This window comes from Danio rerio, chromosome 2, assembly GCF_049306965.1.
Source record: "Danio rerio strain Tuebingen ecotype United States chromosome 2, GRCz12tu, whole genome shotgun sequence".
NCBI lineage: Eukaryota > Metazoa > Chordata > Actinopteri > Cypriniformes > Danionidae > Danio > Danio rerio.
The window spans coordinates 23,359,892-23,379,318 of NC_133177.1; the positions used below are offsets into that span (position 1 = coordinate 23,359,892).

Here is a 19,427-nt window from a genome sequence, read left to right on the forward strand (position 1 = left end):
GAGACTAAAAATAAATATGAATTGTACAAATTATATTGTTAGATTTATACACTTCGCGTTATCAGTAGTAACAGTAAATTCAGCTGATTATTTCATCATTTTATTTTTAATAAAACTACAGGTTCTAAGTTCTAGTAGTTAAAACCAAAAATGTCTTGCAGTGCTGTTTTTGTAATAGATGAAAAGCAAATCACATTTGTCTCCTCCCCTTTTGGCTGATCGGAAAAATGATCCGATCCGTGAATAAAAAATCATGATGTGATCTGAACAGTGAGATTTGTGATCAATTGCAACACTACATGGAATGTTTTGACAAAGATTCAGAAAATAACTGAAGGTCTCAGGGGGGTTTAACGACTGGAGGCAAAATAATATTAATAGAAATTTCATTTTTGGAATGAACTAACCTTTTAAAACTCTTTACTGTAAATCAGCAGGCTTGTCACCAATGCCCGAGTTCAGTCAGCAATATCTGAAACTAACACTGTACAAGCCTTGCACTTTAAGCACCCATCGGGCTGATATCTGACCTTTACTGCCCATGGCAGAGCACACCTGAGACCAGATCGAAGTTTTCACTCCTCACTTGGCTCAAAAGCGCTTCTTTCAGCAAATGGGTGATAATAATAGTCAGTTGGGGGGTGAATTTGTGTGGCCTTAATATAAGGGCCACGCAGAGTGTTTTCAGATCAATTGAACAAATCCACAGAAATTCTTATGAGAGGCAAGAGCAGGCTCTAAGGTGATCCTTGTGCACTTTAATTGATCTTCAGAGATGCCAATATCTTGCTCATCATAAATTCTCTTTTAATATACTGTAGGCAGACAAAGCTCAGGTCCAGAGTCAAAATGTTACGTCCAATAGACTGATTCTAGTATACATTGTGGCCAGCTTTAGCAAACTTTAAACAGAGAGATCACCTTTCGCGTCCTTCAAATCACATGTATGAAAGCATTTAGGCTTTCCTGTAAAATATAATGATGACGGAAAAAGTTATAGAAGGTTATTCGGGATGTGGTGGTGGGTTTCTAATTAAAGGTAATTAAAGGTGTTCTGTCACCACTTGTTTAGCCTGCATTAATGCTTGCTTCAAAATATTACGTCCCATTGACTGATTCTTGTATACATTGTGGCCAGCTATAGCAAACTTTAAACAATGGTCCCCTGCAGATGCCAGCTTTTCAGTTCATACTGTAGGTCTCAGTTGTTCATTGTAAATAGTATTGAGACCAAGCGGAGAGAAGATGAATACTTTGGCTTAAGTATCCTTTTAAGACAATGTAATCGTACTAGAGCTCAACAATGTAACAAACTTTGCTAAGTTAAAAAGATCAATTAGGGCGAAGCAGTGGCGCAGTAGGTAGTGATGTCGCCTCAATGCAAGAAGGTCGCTGGTTCGAGCCTCTGCTCAGTTGGCGTTTCTGTGTGGAGTTTGCATGTTCTTCCTGTGTTCGCGTGGGTTTCCTCTGGGTGCTCCGATTTTCCCCACAGTCCAAAGACATGCAGTACAGGTGAATTGGGTAGGCTAAATTGTCCGTAGTGTATGAGTGTGTGTGTGTGTGTGTGAATGTGTGTGTGGATGTTTCCCAGAGGTGAGTTCCGGCTGGAAGGGCATCCGCTGCGTAAAAAAACTTGCTGGATAAGTTGGCGGTTCATTCCCCTGTGGCAACCCCGGATTAATAAAGGAAGTAAGCCAACAAGAAAATGAATGAATGAAAAAGATCAATTAAAGGATTAATTACAAATCTAATGTTTTATTCTACTCTCTTATTTAAAATGTACACAGTGGTACAAATAATCTTCTTTAAGGAACAGTATTGTACCTATGTAAAAATGAGACCTTATATTGTACAGAAAAGACCTTTTATGGTACTGTTCTGTACCTTTTATGGTACAATGAAATGGAGATACACAACTGTTCTCATAAAAAAGGGTACATAAGTGTTGGACAACTCCTTCTTTATTACTATGAAGATAAATATTATTAGAAATGATTTATGAATAATGTTCATATTAAAACATGAATCATCAATCAAAAGTATATGTTTAAAGAAACTCATAAACATTAATTATTAAGTTCTATAATTCAAAACAACTAGTAAAACATAAAATTATAGGTATTGTAAACTAAACATTTAAGGCATTTTCAAGAAACATTTGGTAAGCATACATTCTCATTATTGAAATTCACCATTAATTTGCTTTCCACTACGCATGTGAGCTGGAAAAACTCCCGCATATGCAAAGTGTTCATGCAGACATTTTAGCATTGTAAAGCTAATCAAAAGTTGTGCCTATCTCATTACAATACTTTTGCCTAATTATATTTCTATTTTAATATAAGTAAATTACATTAACTTTTAAGTGAATACTAAGGTATTGTGTGAAAATTGGAGAATTTTTTTTTTTTTGTACATGGAAGAATGTATTTCTGTAACATTTTTGTGAAAAGTGTGAAATGTTTAGCAAAAAAATAGATCTTTTGACTTATGTTAAAGTAATTTTTTCCTTATTGTAAATTGAAAAGGTGCATTTACACAAAAAAGAAGCTTTAAAAAAGATTGTTTAACAAATGTATTAGATGTTTTATATTTACTGAAAATAAATCGACAATTTTGGATATAGCAAAATGCCTTTAAATAGTTCTTAAAGGAACACATTTGACACTGTTAAGGTACAAAGTATCTTGTCACTGTAGTGGTACCTTCATGGATCAGATTTTTACCTTTGATGAAGATGCAATATTGTATCTGCAGGTTTTAAAAACCAAAAGTACATTTTTGGTTTTTTGTGGTACAAATCATGTCCTTAAAGATGCAAACTGCAATGGTACAAATTTGTTTCTTTGTCTTAATTCAATTCTGTTCCATAAAAAGGTACTGCCCCAGTGATAAGGGTTTGTACCTTCTTTGGTACAACATTGTGCATTTTTCTGAGAGTGTACAGTATATATAGTCACTGAGTTTTAAATACTGTTTCCTGTTTTTGTTTTTATCTTATTTTTAAGAAATAAAGAAAAACTGAGGGATTGCACACTACTGAACAGTTTGTTTGGGGTCTGAAAAATGAATGAATGAATGAATGAATGAATGAATGAATGAATGAATGAATGAATGAATGAATGAATGAATTTTTATGATACTGCATTTACTTGAATATTGGTCAAAACAGTTTATTTCAGTTTATTTACATACTTTTTATTTGATTTTTATCACAATGACAACAATAGCAACAATCTTAATTAATAATGATGGTTATCATCATCATCATCATCATCATCATCATTATTTTACTAAACTTATTTTTATATCTGAACCATTTTTTTTACTGTAGTCACAATATTGCCACAGAATCAACTTGCAGTTTATATCCATAATCAAATATGGTTGGAGTATAGGAATCAAGCATTAATTTGGACTTATATTTAAACATAAATAACTATCTGTACATCCATTTAATATGCCACGTTCTTCTATGCGTGTAATTATGTATTTAAAATATTATCTTAACTTTGCAGACTGACTTGTTATAATAAAGCTCCATCCAACAGATTAAAAAAACAACAACAATAATTATACAGTTTAAAACTGATTACGATTGCGCTATACAGTCAATAGGCTTCATAAATCGTGATGTAGTAAACTCCAGGTTCACTCACCACAAGTGCCGGGACCCCTGCGACCACCGCGTAAAGGATAGCCGGTGGGATCGCACTGGACTCCTCTGGTCCCAGATAGGGCTTCGTATAGGCATTATCATGACAGAAAAATCCCTGGACGTGCACGTTGAAAGTATCGGTGTACTCAAAGTAGTAAGCCAGCATGACAGTCCCTGCCATGATCACCAGCTGAAAGTAAAGCATTGTCGATGAGGCTCAAACGGATCCCGGGAAATAAACGAAAGGCCTCCGGTTCCTATGGTAGTTTTGGCATGATTTCCTCTTATTCCACCATGACATGTCATAAAATCCTGCAGGGATAGAAGCGCATTGTGTCGCTGACAGAGCGCTGTGAAGTGCGCTGGAGTCTGAGGAGGAATTGGGTTAGAGGAGCTCAGGCTGGGCAGCCGCACGCGCTGTAGGCGTGCCACACTTTAATAAGTCATGATCGGATGCCTGTGAACATGCACTTCAACTGCTTTATCTCAATATATTATAGATTTTTGTTGTATCCGTGGATCTTTGTGATCTCTATTAGTTCATAATTAGAATAGTCTTATACATATATCTTAAAAGTAATTGAACAAATGAACTCCTTAGATTTTGTGTATAGTAAAGACATGCACAAAGTGAGGACTTCAGGGTATTTTGAAGATGAATGAGGTAGAAACTGTGCACTGCTGCCCTCTTGTGAAAGTACAGCGTCAGAATGAGTAAGACTTTTCAGTAAAGTCCCAATGAAATCAAAATGGAAGTTATATATTTATTATGCAGTTTACTATTTTATTTTACTATTATTTTATTATGTTAGTCTTAAGTTTATTCATAAACTATATGGTTCAAAATGGTAATAGTTTACAATATGGTTCCAATAGTCAATGTTAATAAAACTTAAACAAACAATGAATAAAACATTTATTACAGCATATCTGATACTGTATTAATAAACTGGCCCATATCCAGCACACTACTTGGGTGTCAATTTGTGCATACACTGTAAAAAAATGATATGTTTCACACAAATGTTGTTAACTTAGTAGTTTTTTACAAAATTACATGAATTGAATATAAAACAATTAAGTTGTCTACCAAAAAACTCAAGAATTGTTGTTTCATTATTTTAAATAAGTAGTATGAACAAGCGATAAACGTCATTTTTGTGTGTATGCATGTTTTTGACAAATGTTTTCCATTTTTTCCCATCATCACTTGAGAGACGTTACTGTACCAATCAAATATTCATTCACTGTGTTATCACTAAAGCACTCTATTTAGTTGCACATGATTAAATTGTTATGCTGTATTATCTGCACCCACCTGAAATTTACTTTAAGATGTGCCTTTGTGCACAAATGCAGCATGCAGAGTCACTGAGGCAACAAGTCTGCTGCCTGAACTTTCACATGCACCACACGCTGACTGGCCCAGATTGGCACAAAATGGAAAGGTTAAGCAAAAAGAGCTGTTCTTCCTTATATTGGAAAAGTGACCAATCATTCAGAGGAATAAACAACCCTCTGATGACACTCCCATTTATAGCATCAAATAATAAACATTATCGGCTTTTACCACTTGAATGTAGCTTGGTGTGAATTAAAAAAAAAGCCCAAAATTATGGAAACCACTGCTGGGGGATAGTTGGATTGATTGATTGATTGATGGATTGATTGATTGATTGATTGATTGATTTATTTATTCAGTTTGACTAACGTTCCATTAATTTAGACAAGCTCCATCTCAATTCAGAAGTAATGACAAGTGCTTTAAAGTGCACAAAGTCTGAACCGAGTGTTGTGCAATGAGATGGTCTTGCCTACAGAGGACTGATCTCATCTCCAATTAAGCAGCAGTAAAATTTATATTGGGATAGTTTGCCCAAGGGAGAGCTAGATAGAGAAAGAGATATAATTTTAATTTACTTCCTGTTTACTTACTCTCAGTTGGTTTCAAACCTGTATGTTTCTTTATTCTGTTGAACACAAAAGAAGATATTTTGAAGAAAGTGGAAGACCTGAAACTATTGAATTCCATGGGAAGAAAAACACATACTTTCCAGCTTGCTTCAAATATCTTCTTTTGTGTAAGTGAAACAGGTTTGTAACAAGTAAAGTGTGAGCAAATTATGACAGATTTTGGATGGACAGTGCCTTTAAAACAGTATTGTCAATTTATTTACAAGTTAAAAATACATATAAACAATTGTCGGTCTATAAAATCCATCTTAGTAAGATATGCCTCAAGTTTAACGTGTTGTTTGTATTTTTAACATGTAATTATCACATATCATTGAACTCATATCAAAACAATGCACACTTTAAGGTGTAATCTGGATTTTACTCATTAAAAAATATCCTGTCCAAATTAGTATACAATGAATCTTGAGATATTTTAGACCATGAAGGATTCATCAATTTAATCTTTAATTGCTCATACATTGAAAGACACATTTGGAAGCTGTGTATAAATACTTTGAATTGAAACAGTGTTCGTCATGTCAGATTGATGTTGAACCGCACTTGCTTGTACAAGGTTCATGAGGTTGTGTGACAATTGCGCCTGATAATTTGAAATTTGTCTGTTGATGAAAATTGAAATTAAAAAAATGAAAGTTCTGTCATCATTTACTCAACATTGACATATTAGTAACTGCCAGTAATAGTATTTATTTTTCCCATGGAAGTCAGTGGATAACAGGGATCTAACATTTTTCAAAATATCTTCAGTTGTGTTCAACAGAAAAAAAAACTTAAATAAAAAAACTCAAGTCAGCTTGGAACAAAGCCAAGGATAAGTAAAAGATGAGAGAGGTTTCATTTTTGGCTTTCCCTTTTTTTCCCTTTAAAGGGCACCTAAGGTGAAAAATCTACTTTTCAAGCTGTTTAGACAGACATGTGTATAGTGTATAGACCGCCATATTTGGGTGATATAAACACACCCAGTCCTTTTTTTTTTTTAATTGAACAACATAAAAACAGTAGACCAATTGGAGCGGTTTTCAGATCGACCACAACTTGACGTAGGAGTGTGGTTCCCGCGCTCAACGATTTGATTGACATCTGCGTATTAATATTTCTCCGTAGTAACGTGTATGAGCATATCAACAAGACAGAATTAAAGCAACCAGGATTAAAAGGTCTGTTCAGTTTGCTAGGATTATCAGTCGTCATAAAATGTGATCGAGTGAGTTTTACAAGTTTAAAATATTATAAAACAGTGCATGTTTGTAATAAATTTCAGCAATGTATTTAAGCTTTACTTCATCACCCCATCTGCGTGTCAGTACAATTATAAAAGAAGACGCTTCAATCCCGGTTTGTGGACGCTAAATCAGGTTTATTTTGTACACTCATTGTTAAAGTTCTTACTGTAGTATTTCTCACATATGTTACGTAAGATCTGCTTCCTTTATGACTGTCTGTTGTCTGAGGCAGCTGAGGACAGAGATTAAAGCATGCTGACAGGCACGCACGGTGGGCAATGCTGAACATGTTTTTTTTAGTACATATACTGCAGGGATGTCCAGATTTGGTGATGGAGGGTGGGTGTCCTGCAAAGTTTAGTTCCAACCCCAATCAGACACACCTGGGCTAGCTAATCAAGCTCTTACTAGGCCAGGGGTGTCCAAACTCAGTCCTGGAGGGCCAGCGTCCTGCAGATTTTAGCTCCAACTTGCCTCAACACACCTGCACGGATGTTTCAAGAAAGCCTAGTAAAAGCTTTATTAGCTAGCCCAGGTATGTCTGATTGGGGTTGGAACCAAACTTTGCAGGACACTGGCCCTCCAGGAACGAGTTTGGGCACCCCTGTATAGGCATTCTAGAAACATCCTTGCAGGTGTATTGAAGCAAGTTGGAGCTAAAATCTGCAGGACGCCGGCCCTCCAGGACTGAGTTTGGATACCCCTGATATACTGTATACATGCAGGTTGAAGTGTCAGTGTTTCTGCAAGGTGATATAATGTCTCATGTTTGCACATCTTTACAATAACCTTCCCATTCCAAATAAGCTCTCGGTATGTGATGTGTTTATCCAAGTGTATTATTGCATCATATATGAAAAATAGTCTCAAATACAGCAGTTTCATTGGCTAGTGTGCCTGACCATGCATTAAAAAGGTCAATCTGTGTGTCTGTGTGTGTGCAGTAGACTCGCACACTCAGTCAAAATCAACAGGTCGAAGGTGTTGACACAATACCAATCAATGACACAAATGTTCCACTTGCTTTTAGACAAACGCTTGTAGACTTTGATAAACACTTAAGCTTAAGGAAATCCACACAATCATTCTAAGTGCATTTCACTTCATGAAGTGGACTAATAAAGACTTTAACATGATTTGTGACATTATAAATTGCCTTTAAGTTTTGGTTCATTCAAAAATGAAAATTCAGCCACACTCCCTTCACTTAATTAAAATCTACTTGAGCTTCTTTCTTCAGCTGAACACAAAAAAAAAGATATTATGAAAAATGCTGGTTGATAGTGCCATAGATTGCATAGTATTTTTTCCTGTTATGGAACTTGATGGATCCCAAAAACCAGCGTTCTTTAAAATATATTGTGTGTTCAACAGAAGAAGCTCATTGAGTGCAACAAAATAATTTTTAGAGTTAATTTTCATTTTTAGGCGAACTAACCCTTTTAGTTTACCTGCTGTATGGGAATTACTGAAATATTGGCAATACAATAGTTTTACCATGTCTACTTATTATACTGGATTACAATGCTATATTTATTTCACTGTTGATAATATCCTTATAGCTGACATGTGGTGTAAACATGAAGACCTCCATGAGAGGGAGACAAAGCAGCATTTTAGAGAAGTTAATAGGACCAAAGTTGCATTAATGTCCATATTCTTTAAAAGTGCCTCTTTGAAATCTATAAAGTTGCTGTAGTACAGAACATAATGTTTTGCTATTATTTAAACTCTTTTTGACAAATAGAACATACGTATGTCTATAATTAATGTGTACATTTTTAAAAAGTTTTTCTAAAAAGTTTCTTATGCTCACCACGTATGCAGTTATTTTACAAAAAATAACAGTAATTTGCGAAATATTACATATTTTAAATAACTGAATTCTATTTTATTTCATTTTAAATAATAATAATTTATTAGGTCAAAACCAAAATGTATTCAGTAGTACAGGATCCTTAAGAAATAGGCTGTCACTGAAGATAGATAGATAGATAGATAGATAGATAGATAGATAGATAGATAGATAGATAGATAGATAGATAGATAGATAGATAGATAGATAGATAGATAGATAGATAGATAGATAGATAGATAGATAGATAGATAGATAGATATTGTAAGAGCAACAAATAATATTTTGACTTTTCATTGATCATTTGAAAAAATGGCAGAAGGTAGAATTTTCCAATTAGTTATTTACTGACCCAAGATTCTCACAGAAATTAGTCAAATATGGTGAAGGAAAAACTATGGTTTGGGGTTACATTCTGTATGGGGCATGCAAGAGATCTGCAAAGTGGATGGCAACATCAACAGCCTGAGGTATCAAGACATTTGTGCTGCTCATTACATTACAAACCACAGGAGAGGGCAAATTCTTCAGCAGGATAGCACACCTTCTCATACTTCAGCCTCCACATTAAAGTTGCTAAAAGCAAATAGGGTCAAGGTGCTCCAGGATTAGATGAATCCAAAGAATCTTGATGAACTCTAAAGTCCTGCAGGAATGCTTTTTTTTGCCATTCCAGATGACTTTATTAATATGTTATCTGAGTCATTGCAGAGATGTATGGATGCAGTCCTCCAAGCTCATGGGAGTCATACACAACATTCTTTTTCCACTGCACCATGACTTTATATACCGTACACTATTTCTGTTAAGTGACAAGACTTTTGTCTAAGCAAAGAGGCTTAGAGGCTTAAGCTTTTCATATTAGCCCCTTCTGATACCACAAGACTTTTGTCAGGTAGTGTGTGTGTGTGTGTGTGTGTGTGTGTGTGTGTGTGTGTGTGTGTGTGTGTGTGTGCGTGTGTGCGTGTGTGCGTGTGTGCGTGTGTGCGTGTGTGTGTGTGTGTGTGTGTGTGTGTGTGTGTGTGTGTGAAAACTAAAACTATTCTATTCTAAATTTTAACATTATTTCAACAGATTGTTGTATAGGTTCTCTCCAAAAAAAAAAAAAAAAAGAAGCTGAAAGTAGTATATATTTTATGTGTGTTATTATATACTGTAAATATATATACTTTTTATTTAATCCATATATTTTTTCCTGGTATTTGAGGCCACCTTTAGGTTGCCATTTATCAACTATTGATATTTATCACACCATTGTCTATGTCCTTCACTATTTCATGTTTAAAAAACTATTTATTTAAACATTTTTTACACATTTTGCACCTATACAGTAAACTGTACATTACCTTTAAAAATGTCTAGATATTACCACTTAAATTTAATGCATCAGTATGGACCACTAAGGAACAAATGCATATGTTACTTGTCATAAAGGATGCTAATAATAAAATGTTGAAGGTATAGATGCATTATAAAGCACTTGCAATCACAACTTTTCCACTTACAGTTCTCAGCATATATGTAATGTATATTTTGTGTAAATGAGTACACTCACATATCTCTCTTTTAAATTATTCATTCATTTTTCTTCTGCTTAGTCTCTATTTCATTGGTCACCACAGCTAAATATACCACCAACTATTCCACCATGTTTTACGTAGCGTATACCCTTCCAGCTAACCCTGGGAAACGTTCATACTGTACACACACTCATACACTATGGACATAAGTTCATTCAATTCACCTATAGCGCATGTTTTTGAACTATGGAGGAAACTGAAGCACGCGGAGTAAACCCATGCCAACCCTGGGAAAATATGCAAACCCCACACAAACATGCCAACTGGTCCTACCGGGACTCAAACCTGCGACCTTTTTGCTGTGAGGTAACAGTACTAACCACTGAGCCACTATGCCACCCTCTTTTAAATAATATCTTCTATTGAATGCTTTATAATATGTGTGTATACACTATAAGTCAGTACCAAAGTCTGGAACCAATGGAAATGGAAAACTGGAACCAATTTAGCAAAAAAACTTATGAACACAGTCCTTAAATTATCCAAATTAAAATGTTGGGGAAAATTTCAAATAAAATTGTAATAAACATGAAAAATCTAAAGAAAAAAAAAAACATTTCGTCATCTTAGAATTATAAGTTTCTACCTGACATTTTTGTTAAAATTGAGTTATTGACATATTCTTATTAAATGACAACTTATTTACATTATGGGATGTTTTTTATTTTTATAAGTTGTTTATATTTTAAGAGCTTTATTTAAAAAAAAAACTAGTGTTAAACACATACTGTTTGCTATATGGAATGAAAAAAAAAAACTTTGAAGCTCAATATCTCAAAATCATTCAGAACACAGACACAGATAGAACCTTATAATTCCAAGGTGATGATATATTGTGCTGCCAGTTTAACTTTGCAATAGCCTATCTGATTTGAATTTAAATGTATTATATTTTTATTCCTAAAGATGTTGACAAAACTTTTATTTTAATAGATATAAATGTTTAATAAAACACTAAAATAAAACACATTTAAATGCACCTAAGACGCTAGGCCTATATTCATTGAGAAATTGATCATTTAAAAGGGGGTGTACTCATTTATGCTGAGCACTGTACTGTACAGTGCATGTCTTATAGCCATGACTTGGACATTCCACAAGATGGCGTCTGTGCCTACTGAAAAGAAAAGCAGATTCAAGTTTGATTGTTACTTTTTCTCAGTTCACTCCTAATGAGCATCGAAAAATTCTTAAATTAATTTAATTCATTTGTGGGATAATTAGAGTTCCCAACACTGAACTTTTTAAAATTCTGAACCATTTGTTGTTCACATATGAAGCTACTTCATTAAAAAGAAATTAAGCCATATGAGCACACTTCAAGTGTGTGTGTGTGTGTGTGTGTGTGTGTGTGTGTGTGTGTGTGTGTGTGTGTGTGTGTGTGTGTGTGTGTGCATTAATGTTACATGCACGCTAAATATTCTAGATTAAATTATTTGTTTGTTTTGCAAATAATTTCAATTATGCTTACAATTATGCTAAACAACGCCTTATCTACAACCGTTCTGAGAATTTTAAACCATTTGACAGTCATGATAGTGAGAACGAGCGTGAACGCCCCCACCTCACACACACACGCGCGCGCGAGAGAGCTGCTGGTGAAAATGGGTTTTTAGCACACCTCTGACGTCATCTGGTCAGCATATTGCCTCCAACAAGAAGGTTGAAGGTTGTCATAAAACATTAATCGGTGTTGGACATTGTTAAAATCTCCATCGTCGCGTCCTCGGGGGATGCTGGTTGTGTTGTCATGGTTTCAGTCATGATGTGGCCAGGTTTGATACAGCATCTTTCCGTGTGTCTGTATCCGCAGTAAAAGCGCACTTGGGGATGGAGAAAACGACAGCCTGAAGGAGCGCAATTACTGCACACGGAGAGAAATTGCTCGAGCTGGGCTTTAGTGTTCCTCTCTTTACGCACCGCGTTATAAAGGAACGTACCGTTGATCATGTCTGCGAAAGAAAGGCTCAAAGGCAAGATGACCAAAGACAGCGTCACCTTGCTACCCTGCTTTTATTTCGTGGAGGTAAGTGGGTGTTGTAGAGCGTTTCGTGTGTGTTATGTTTAATTAATAGAGAGAGTTGAGGATATGCTGGTCTTCATTCATTCGTTCGTTCGTTCATTCATTCATTCATTCAGTGGTCACGTTCAAAATCAATCTCTGGAGCCACAGTCAGTGTTCATTCTGCATGACTGCTCCTTAACTTTATGCATTTGCAATTTGAGAGAAGAGAAAGACTAAATGTATTACACTTGTTCTTTATCAAGTGAGATGCACAGGTACATGAGATGTCGAGACATTTTCTTTCAAATAAATAAAGAAATAATTGGCTTTATGTCTGAAATTCTGTCTGCCAAAAAGCCCACTCTATGATTTTGAAATGCAGTTTTCAATGTCAAGACAGCATAGCCATAACACATTATTGCTTTAAAAAGAAACCACACTGCTTATAGGACTTGAAACAATCTGGAAATTAGGTAATTCTAGTCAATCTAGTGGGTTTAGTATGTGAACGGTTATTATATGAAGGCTAATCTGACGTGGCCTAGATATCAGAAAGTAATGAGTGCTGATCACTGGTTTCATGGGAGATAATGGTGGCAGTCTTTGATCTGTCTTGTTTACATGTCAGGCTCCTGTGCTGAATTCCCCGTTTCCTGGATGTTAAAGTATATTAAGCATCCTGCTGTATGGTACAGATTAAATAGCGTGATTATGGACTAGATATTGGTTTTATGTTCAGCTTAAACAGTTCATTCATTGAGGAATGAGGGCATAAGTAACTACTGTGAGATGTAAGCTATGTGTAGCTTTTATTAAAGTGCCCCATTAGCCTTTTTTAATATTAACATCATGCAATGTTTAATTTATTGCTAAATCTCCGTAGAGTTTTACAGATCAAAGTGCACTGCAAATAATGTAGAATTAATGGCAAACTTCTGCTTCTCGTCTATGTACTGTACATCTGTAACAAATTAGCATATTTCGGCTTGCCCTCAAACACTGTAATTGGCTTATATTGTGGACATCAGGTTGACAGAAGCATTTACTGTCAAGACTAAACATTTATCCCCTCTTTGTTCCAACTCCTATTATAACAACCACTGAAGTTGCAAAATCAATCTCTTACACTCTCACTAGGATGACCACCCAAATTGGTAGTTCTATCTTGGATGTCAAGCTTTATATAATATGTGTTTACATATTTCTGTGTGTTTTTCTCCTTGAAAATAAAATTAAACGTTTATAGATATTTGAAAAACCATAACTCTTTATGTATTATTTATTTTACCAATTTATTCATATAGTCATCATCATATTATAATAATAGTGGGAAAACTAACCAATCATCGTATTTATTGAAATGATTTTTTTCCCTCTGATGATGACGGCAAATAATAATAGAGAAAATGAACCAGTGGATTAAACATGAACTATTATAGCACACCAGACATCTGGATGTAAATACTTAACAAGAACATTCTACTCAAAGCTGCCAAATCCAGCAAAATAGCTTTGAGTTCAAGATTTACCGAATTTTTACCTAGTCTCAATTTACCTAGTCTCTTACATACTGTAGCTTATGTTTAGTAGCCTGAATAGATGCTATGGGTTATTGTTGCATGACCTGAACCCGATCAAGTTAAGTGCCAGTCACAATAACAAGCTTATTGGTGATTCAAACAATATAATTTACATCATTATTTATAAATAGTTAACTCTAATAACTCACTGACTTCCAACTACTGACTTCCAAATGTGCATTGTCAACAACTTGGCTGACCTCTGACTTGACACATACGTAACACACAACAGCACTGTAAAACCCAAAAAGTTAAGGTAACTTAAACTATTTGAGGAAACCGATTGCAAACCATTAAAGTTCAAAAACTAATCCCAATGATGAGTACTGTGAACTTAATCCATTTGAGTAAACGAAGCAATTTGTGCACAGTAAATGAAGAGAACTCAAACCAGCTTAGTGCTGTAAAACTTAACAAGTTCAGGCAACTCAAACCGTTTGAGGAAACCGATTGCAATCAGTCATTTGAGTTTAAAAAAAAAAACGAATCTACTGTATATGAGTAATGTGAACTTACTCCATTTAAGTTGAAGTAATGAGGTATTTAATTAACTCATTACCTTCAACACTGAGTTCAAAACTATTTTTCAAATAAGTGGAATTAACTGTCAGTAAATTTTGAGTTACCTACACTCATTTCATTTGATAAAGTTGACTGTTGGGTTTTACATTGAACGATGTTGATGATGATGATGATGAGGATGTAATCCAGTTCAAACAAATACAGCTGTTCAAAAAACTGAAGCTCTTATTTTCTTACAGTGAATTTCTCCTTTATACCTTTTTACTTCTTGTTTTCCACTTTTACTTAGTTACTGGCATTTAGTTATGCTCATACAACTACGTTCTCTGACCAGAGCTTCCGCTAAGAATGTGTCTTACATCATACAGTATGTCATGCTGAGTCAAAGATCAGCCAAGAACACTGAACAAAATTATTCAAAGATGATTCCTTGAATTTACTATTTTTTACGTTAAGTGGTTGTAAACAATCAATTTGGGATGATTTTACTAAATTATTACAAGATTAATTTTTTTTTATTCAACGCATAGAAATTGTTTGCATCAATTTTACAAAAAAATCCTTTATTTTCAGTGAAGTTGTTGAGAATGTGAGACCTGGAGTCATTGATTTGAGTTTACGTTTTGCGATCATTTTCCTTTTTAAGAGAACTATACTTTAATAGTGGAAAAGACGGAAATTGAAATGTCCGGCTTAGGTCTTGCTTGTAATGGAAATTTGGGTTAATTAAGTAGAGTAGTTCAGTTTTTACAGTGTGTCATCAGAGGACTCAAACTCAGACTTGAACTGATAAAAGGTCATTGTTACTGAAGCACAGTGTGTATTGCTGTAGAATGATGAAGCCTTTAAATCTGAAATTCAGACATGGAAATTGTTGTTTGTCTTCTGTCAATCATTGTTGGCAGTAGATAAGACAAGTTACTAGTACAGACTGGATTATGTGATCAATCAGAGAGGAATAGTTTCTTGGAAAGTAGGCTTTTAAAAATAATGAATCTTTGAATGATACTCTTTGAGAAGATGTTAAACAAAATGGACTAGCGAAACCATTGGGTTAAAATCTAAAATAATTTCAAATTTAAATTTTCATCTGACAACAATGTCTGTCCTTATTTTTGCACAATGTGGATTGAAACAACCCAGCATTTATATAACAAGATAATGAAAGTGTTTTTACCCTTTGATGTACATTGTACTCATTAGGATTTCACTCTGTCATTTTTTATGTGAAAGATTCTATAACACATACACATTTTTCATCAAGACATCCTGATGTAAAACCAGTTGTAAAGTTCTGTAAAAGGCTAACCTAGAATAGCGTCTGTTTGTCAGATCAGACAGAATCAATGCTCATTGGCTGCACTGAAATGAATATCATGTACCCAGGTGTGACCTGGTTGCCTTCTATAGAGTTGCTTTGCTGCAGAGACCTTGTTTCTGTTCCAAGCTGGGAAGGGAATGAATTAAAAGAGTCATTTATTCTGCTATGCTTCACTGATTTCACTAATTAATTTCCATGTTTCACTACTGTGTTTCAGTTTATAAAATTAACTGCAAGAGGGCTGGAAAGTTTTCCTTGTCCTCCCACAATTTTATTTCACAGTTTTTGATAAATATCATTTCAAACATATAGTTCCATATCAGTTTATAGGATCATGGTTTAAGTTGTAAGTTATCAATCTAATCTTCTACAATGTAGTTTGATCAATACTCTAATATCCACCACAATACCTACACTGTAAAAGCCAAAAAGTTAAGGTAACTCAAACCATTTGGAGAAATCGATTGCAAAAAACCATTTAAGTTCAAAAACTAATCCTAATGAGTACTTTGAACCTAATCCAATTGAGTAAACGAAGCTATTTGAACACTGTAAAACCTGAAAAATGAACAGAACTCAAACCAACTGAGTACTGTAAAACCCAATAAGTTCAGACAACTCAAACCGTTTGAGGAAACCGATTGCTACAAACCATTTGAGTTAAAAAACTAATCTATACGAGTACTGTGAACTTACTCCATTTACGTTAAAGTAATGAGTTATTTAATTAACTCATCACCTTCAACACTGAGTTCAAAACTCTTTTCAAATAAGAAGAATTAACTTTCATTAAATTTACTACACTCATTCCATTTGATAAAGTTGGGTTTTACAGTGTACAATACCCATATTCCTTCAAAAAGTCTTCATTAATACATTCTTAATGGTTTAGATGTGCCATAGACTGCTCTCAAACATTGTTTAAATAGTTCTGTAATGTCCACATGAGGTATGTGGCTTATGTATAGTAAGGGCAAAAACTTGAATGTTAGAATGAAATGCTCTGTTTTTACTTTATTTGGAAATGTCATGAATAATAATGATTATTATTATTATTATTATTATTCTATATTAAATATAGGATAAATTGCATTTCAGTTGTTGTTCATCACAGCAACAAATACTTAAAGACTGATTTATTTTCAAACATTTTCACATTTTAATCCGACCTACTGTACAACATAGAAAATTTTGTGACTATTTATAGTCCTTTTGTTTGTTAACTCTGTACAGTAACGCTCCACTAAAATTAATACATTGACAAGCATTTATTAATCATGTAAAACTCTTAGTTAATGTCTGATATGGGCGGCAGGGTGGCGCAGTGGGTAGCGCTGTCACCTCACAGCAAGAAGGTCGCTAATTCGAGCCTCGGCTCAGTTGGCATTTCTGTGTGGAGTTTGCATGAACTCCTTGTGCTGATGTGGGTTTTCTTCAGGATCCCCTAAATTGTCCATAGTGTATGTGTGTGAATAAGTGTGTATGGGTGTTTCCCAGTGCTGGGTTGCAGCTGGAAGGACATCCGCTGTGTAAAACATATGCTGGATAAGTTGGCAGTTCATTCCGTTGTGGGAACCCCTGATTAATAAAGGGACTAAGCTGAAAATGAATGAATAAATGTCTGATATGCATTTAAAAAGCCTTAAATTGAGTAACTACTCAATTACAGTTGTATATTTTTAATTAACTTTAACATATCACTACAATGTCTGTTTCTAACTAAGAATTTTAATGCATTAACAATTGCATTTTATGTTATTGTAATGTTACCTACTGTATTGTACTTCATCATCCTTTTGAAATTTAATTTATTTAAACCTTTTCCCTGAACATTTACAGTATATAATGCAATACATCGACTATTTTTTGGTTATTATACTTGTTAAAGTAATATTTCTTACAGCTTACATCAGTATCATAATAATATCATATACCGTTAAAAACTTCTGCAATTAATTACCAGAACATTTGATAGTGGCAAAAGCCTACCATAGACCTAACCAATAGAGTTTTCACAAGCAAACGTGAAAAGTGCTTTTATGAACTTTTGATTTTATTTAGTTTTTATCTTACTTGTGGAAACGTGCTTTACTGGACTTAAACTAAAATGCTCTGCATCCCAAGTACAACATGTTGTGGTATTTATTTGGTTAAACTTTGGCTGAAGCATGCATTTACAGGTACAGTGAGCCTGTGTTGCACAAAACTATATACGTTAAGCTATTTCAAGAACACCAACAGTAGGCTACAATATTTCTCTATTGAGAAGTGTTTTTTCAGATGCAAAACTGTTTTATTGAGACTTGCAGACAGCACTGACAACATTTATCTGTGTTTTGTATTATATTCCTCTTGCGTACAATACTGATTTGCTTAGTCAGTGTTTTCGTGTGATGTGGTTATTTTGCTGTTGTACAAGGACCTCAGAAATACTTAGATTTATTAGGTGTAGTGACATGAAACTTCACTGGGGTCAAAATAACCAGAAAATAACCAGCTAATTAACCAGATAAAAAATGTAACAATAGAAAAAGACACCAAACACCATTAAACATGCAATATAGTCTGGAAAAATTTAATTAACCATTCTGGTACTGATAGATTGTGCATACCGATGCAAGTTTTAATGACTTAATAAACAAATGTATTTATAAAAAAGTTATTTTTGTTGTGTATTGCACTGTAAGTTTGTACCAACTTTAATATAAGTGTTTAAGACTTGAGTAAGACTTTTGTTTTAGCAATTCAATGCTTAACATTAGAAAATATACAGAATAAAGGCAATAAATGACATCCAGTGGTGTGCTTTGGGTCATTGTCCTGCTGGAAGATGAACCGTCACCCCAGTCTGATGTCAAGAGCACTCTGAAGCAGGTTTCCATTCAGGATGTCTCTGTACATTGCTGAATTCCTCTTTCCCTTTATCCTGATTAGCTTTCCAGTTCCTGCTGCTAAAAAACATCCCCACAGCATGATGCTGCCACCACCATGCTTCAGTGTAGGGATGGTATTAGCCTGGTGATGCGCTGTGCCTGGTTTTCTCCAAATGTAATGCCTGGCATTCACTCTAAAGAGATCAATTTTAGTCTCATTAGACCAGAGAATTTAAATTCTTCTGGTCGGAGAGTCCTTCAGATGCCAAATTCCATGGCTTCCGTCTGGCCTCTCTACCATACAGGCCTGATTGGTGGATTGCTGCACAGATGGTTGTCCTTCTGCAAGGTTCTCCTCTCTTCACAAAAGAATGCTGGAGCTCAGACAGAGTGACCACCGGGTTATTGATCACCTCCCTGACTAAGGCCCTTCTCTCCCGATCACTCTGCTTAGATGGCTGGCCTGCTCTAGGAAGAGTCCTGGGGCCTCATGTTTCAACGCTGCGTACTCACAAAAACTTTGCGTACGGCAGATTTCAAGCTCACGTTTGGATTAACTAACAATGAAATGAACGTGAGAATTTGCGTTGGTCCATGCCAACTTCATGCCTGGCGTACGTTCATTTCTTGTGTGTGTTTGTTTTATTTCCATTGGCAACTCCTAGAGGCAATTGTGTTAAATTGCACACTACAAAGTATCTTTGAGCCGTGTAATGGCAGCTGTATGGGACAGGTTCATCCGCATTTCTAGCAGGTATAAGGTGTCCATACCATGCGGTTGACCAGCCAAACATTAAAGTGCAATTTGCAGCAGTCGCCGGTTTTCCCAATGT

At 35.0% G+C, this 19,427-nt stretch overlaps 2 protein-coding genes across 4 annotated transcripts in view; one reads left to right on the forward strand and one right to left on the reverse strand.

The window, feature by feature from the left end:
• plppr5a (phospholipid phosphatase related 5a) overlaps nt 1-3,863 on the reverse strand; it is a 59,395-nt gene extending 55,532 nt beyond the window's left edge. Inside the window, exon 1 of the mRNA NM_001128369.1 lies at nt 3,660-3,863. Within this exon, the coding sequence (NP_001121841.1) occupies nt 3,660-3,863 (204 nt within the window). The remainder of the gene's footprint in view (nt 1-3,659) is intronic.
• The window catches only part of plppr4a (phospholipid phosphatase related 4a), a 58,083-nt gene that overhangs the window by 6,685 nt on the left and 31,971 nt on the right, over nt 1-19,427 (forward strand). The window contains exon 3 of one of the 3 annotated variants that reach the window (XM_073924723.1): nt 12,107-12,319. The exons of 1 other annotated variant lie outside the window; for it this stretch is intronic. In XM_073924723.1, coding sequence (XP_073780824.1) covers nt 12,242-12,319 — 78 coding nt within the window. In that variant the 5' untranslated portion in view covers nt 12,107-12,241. Of the gene's footprint in view, nt 1-11,932; nt 12,320-19,427 lie in introns of those variants that run through there. One more of the 3 variants, XM_005163347.6, reaches the window with a different exon arrangement.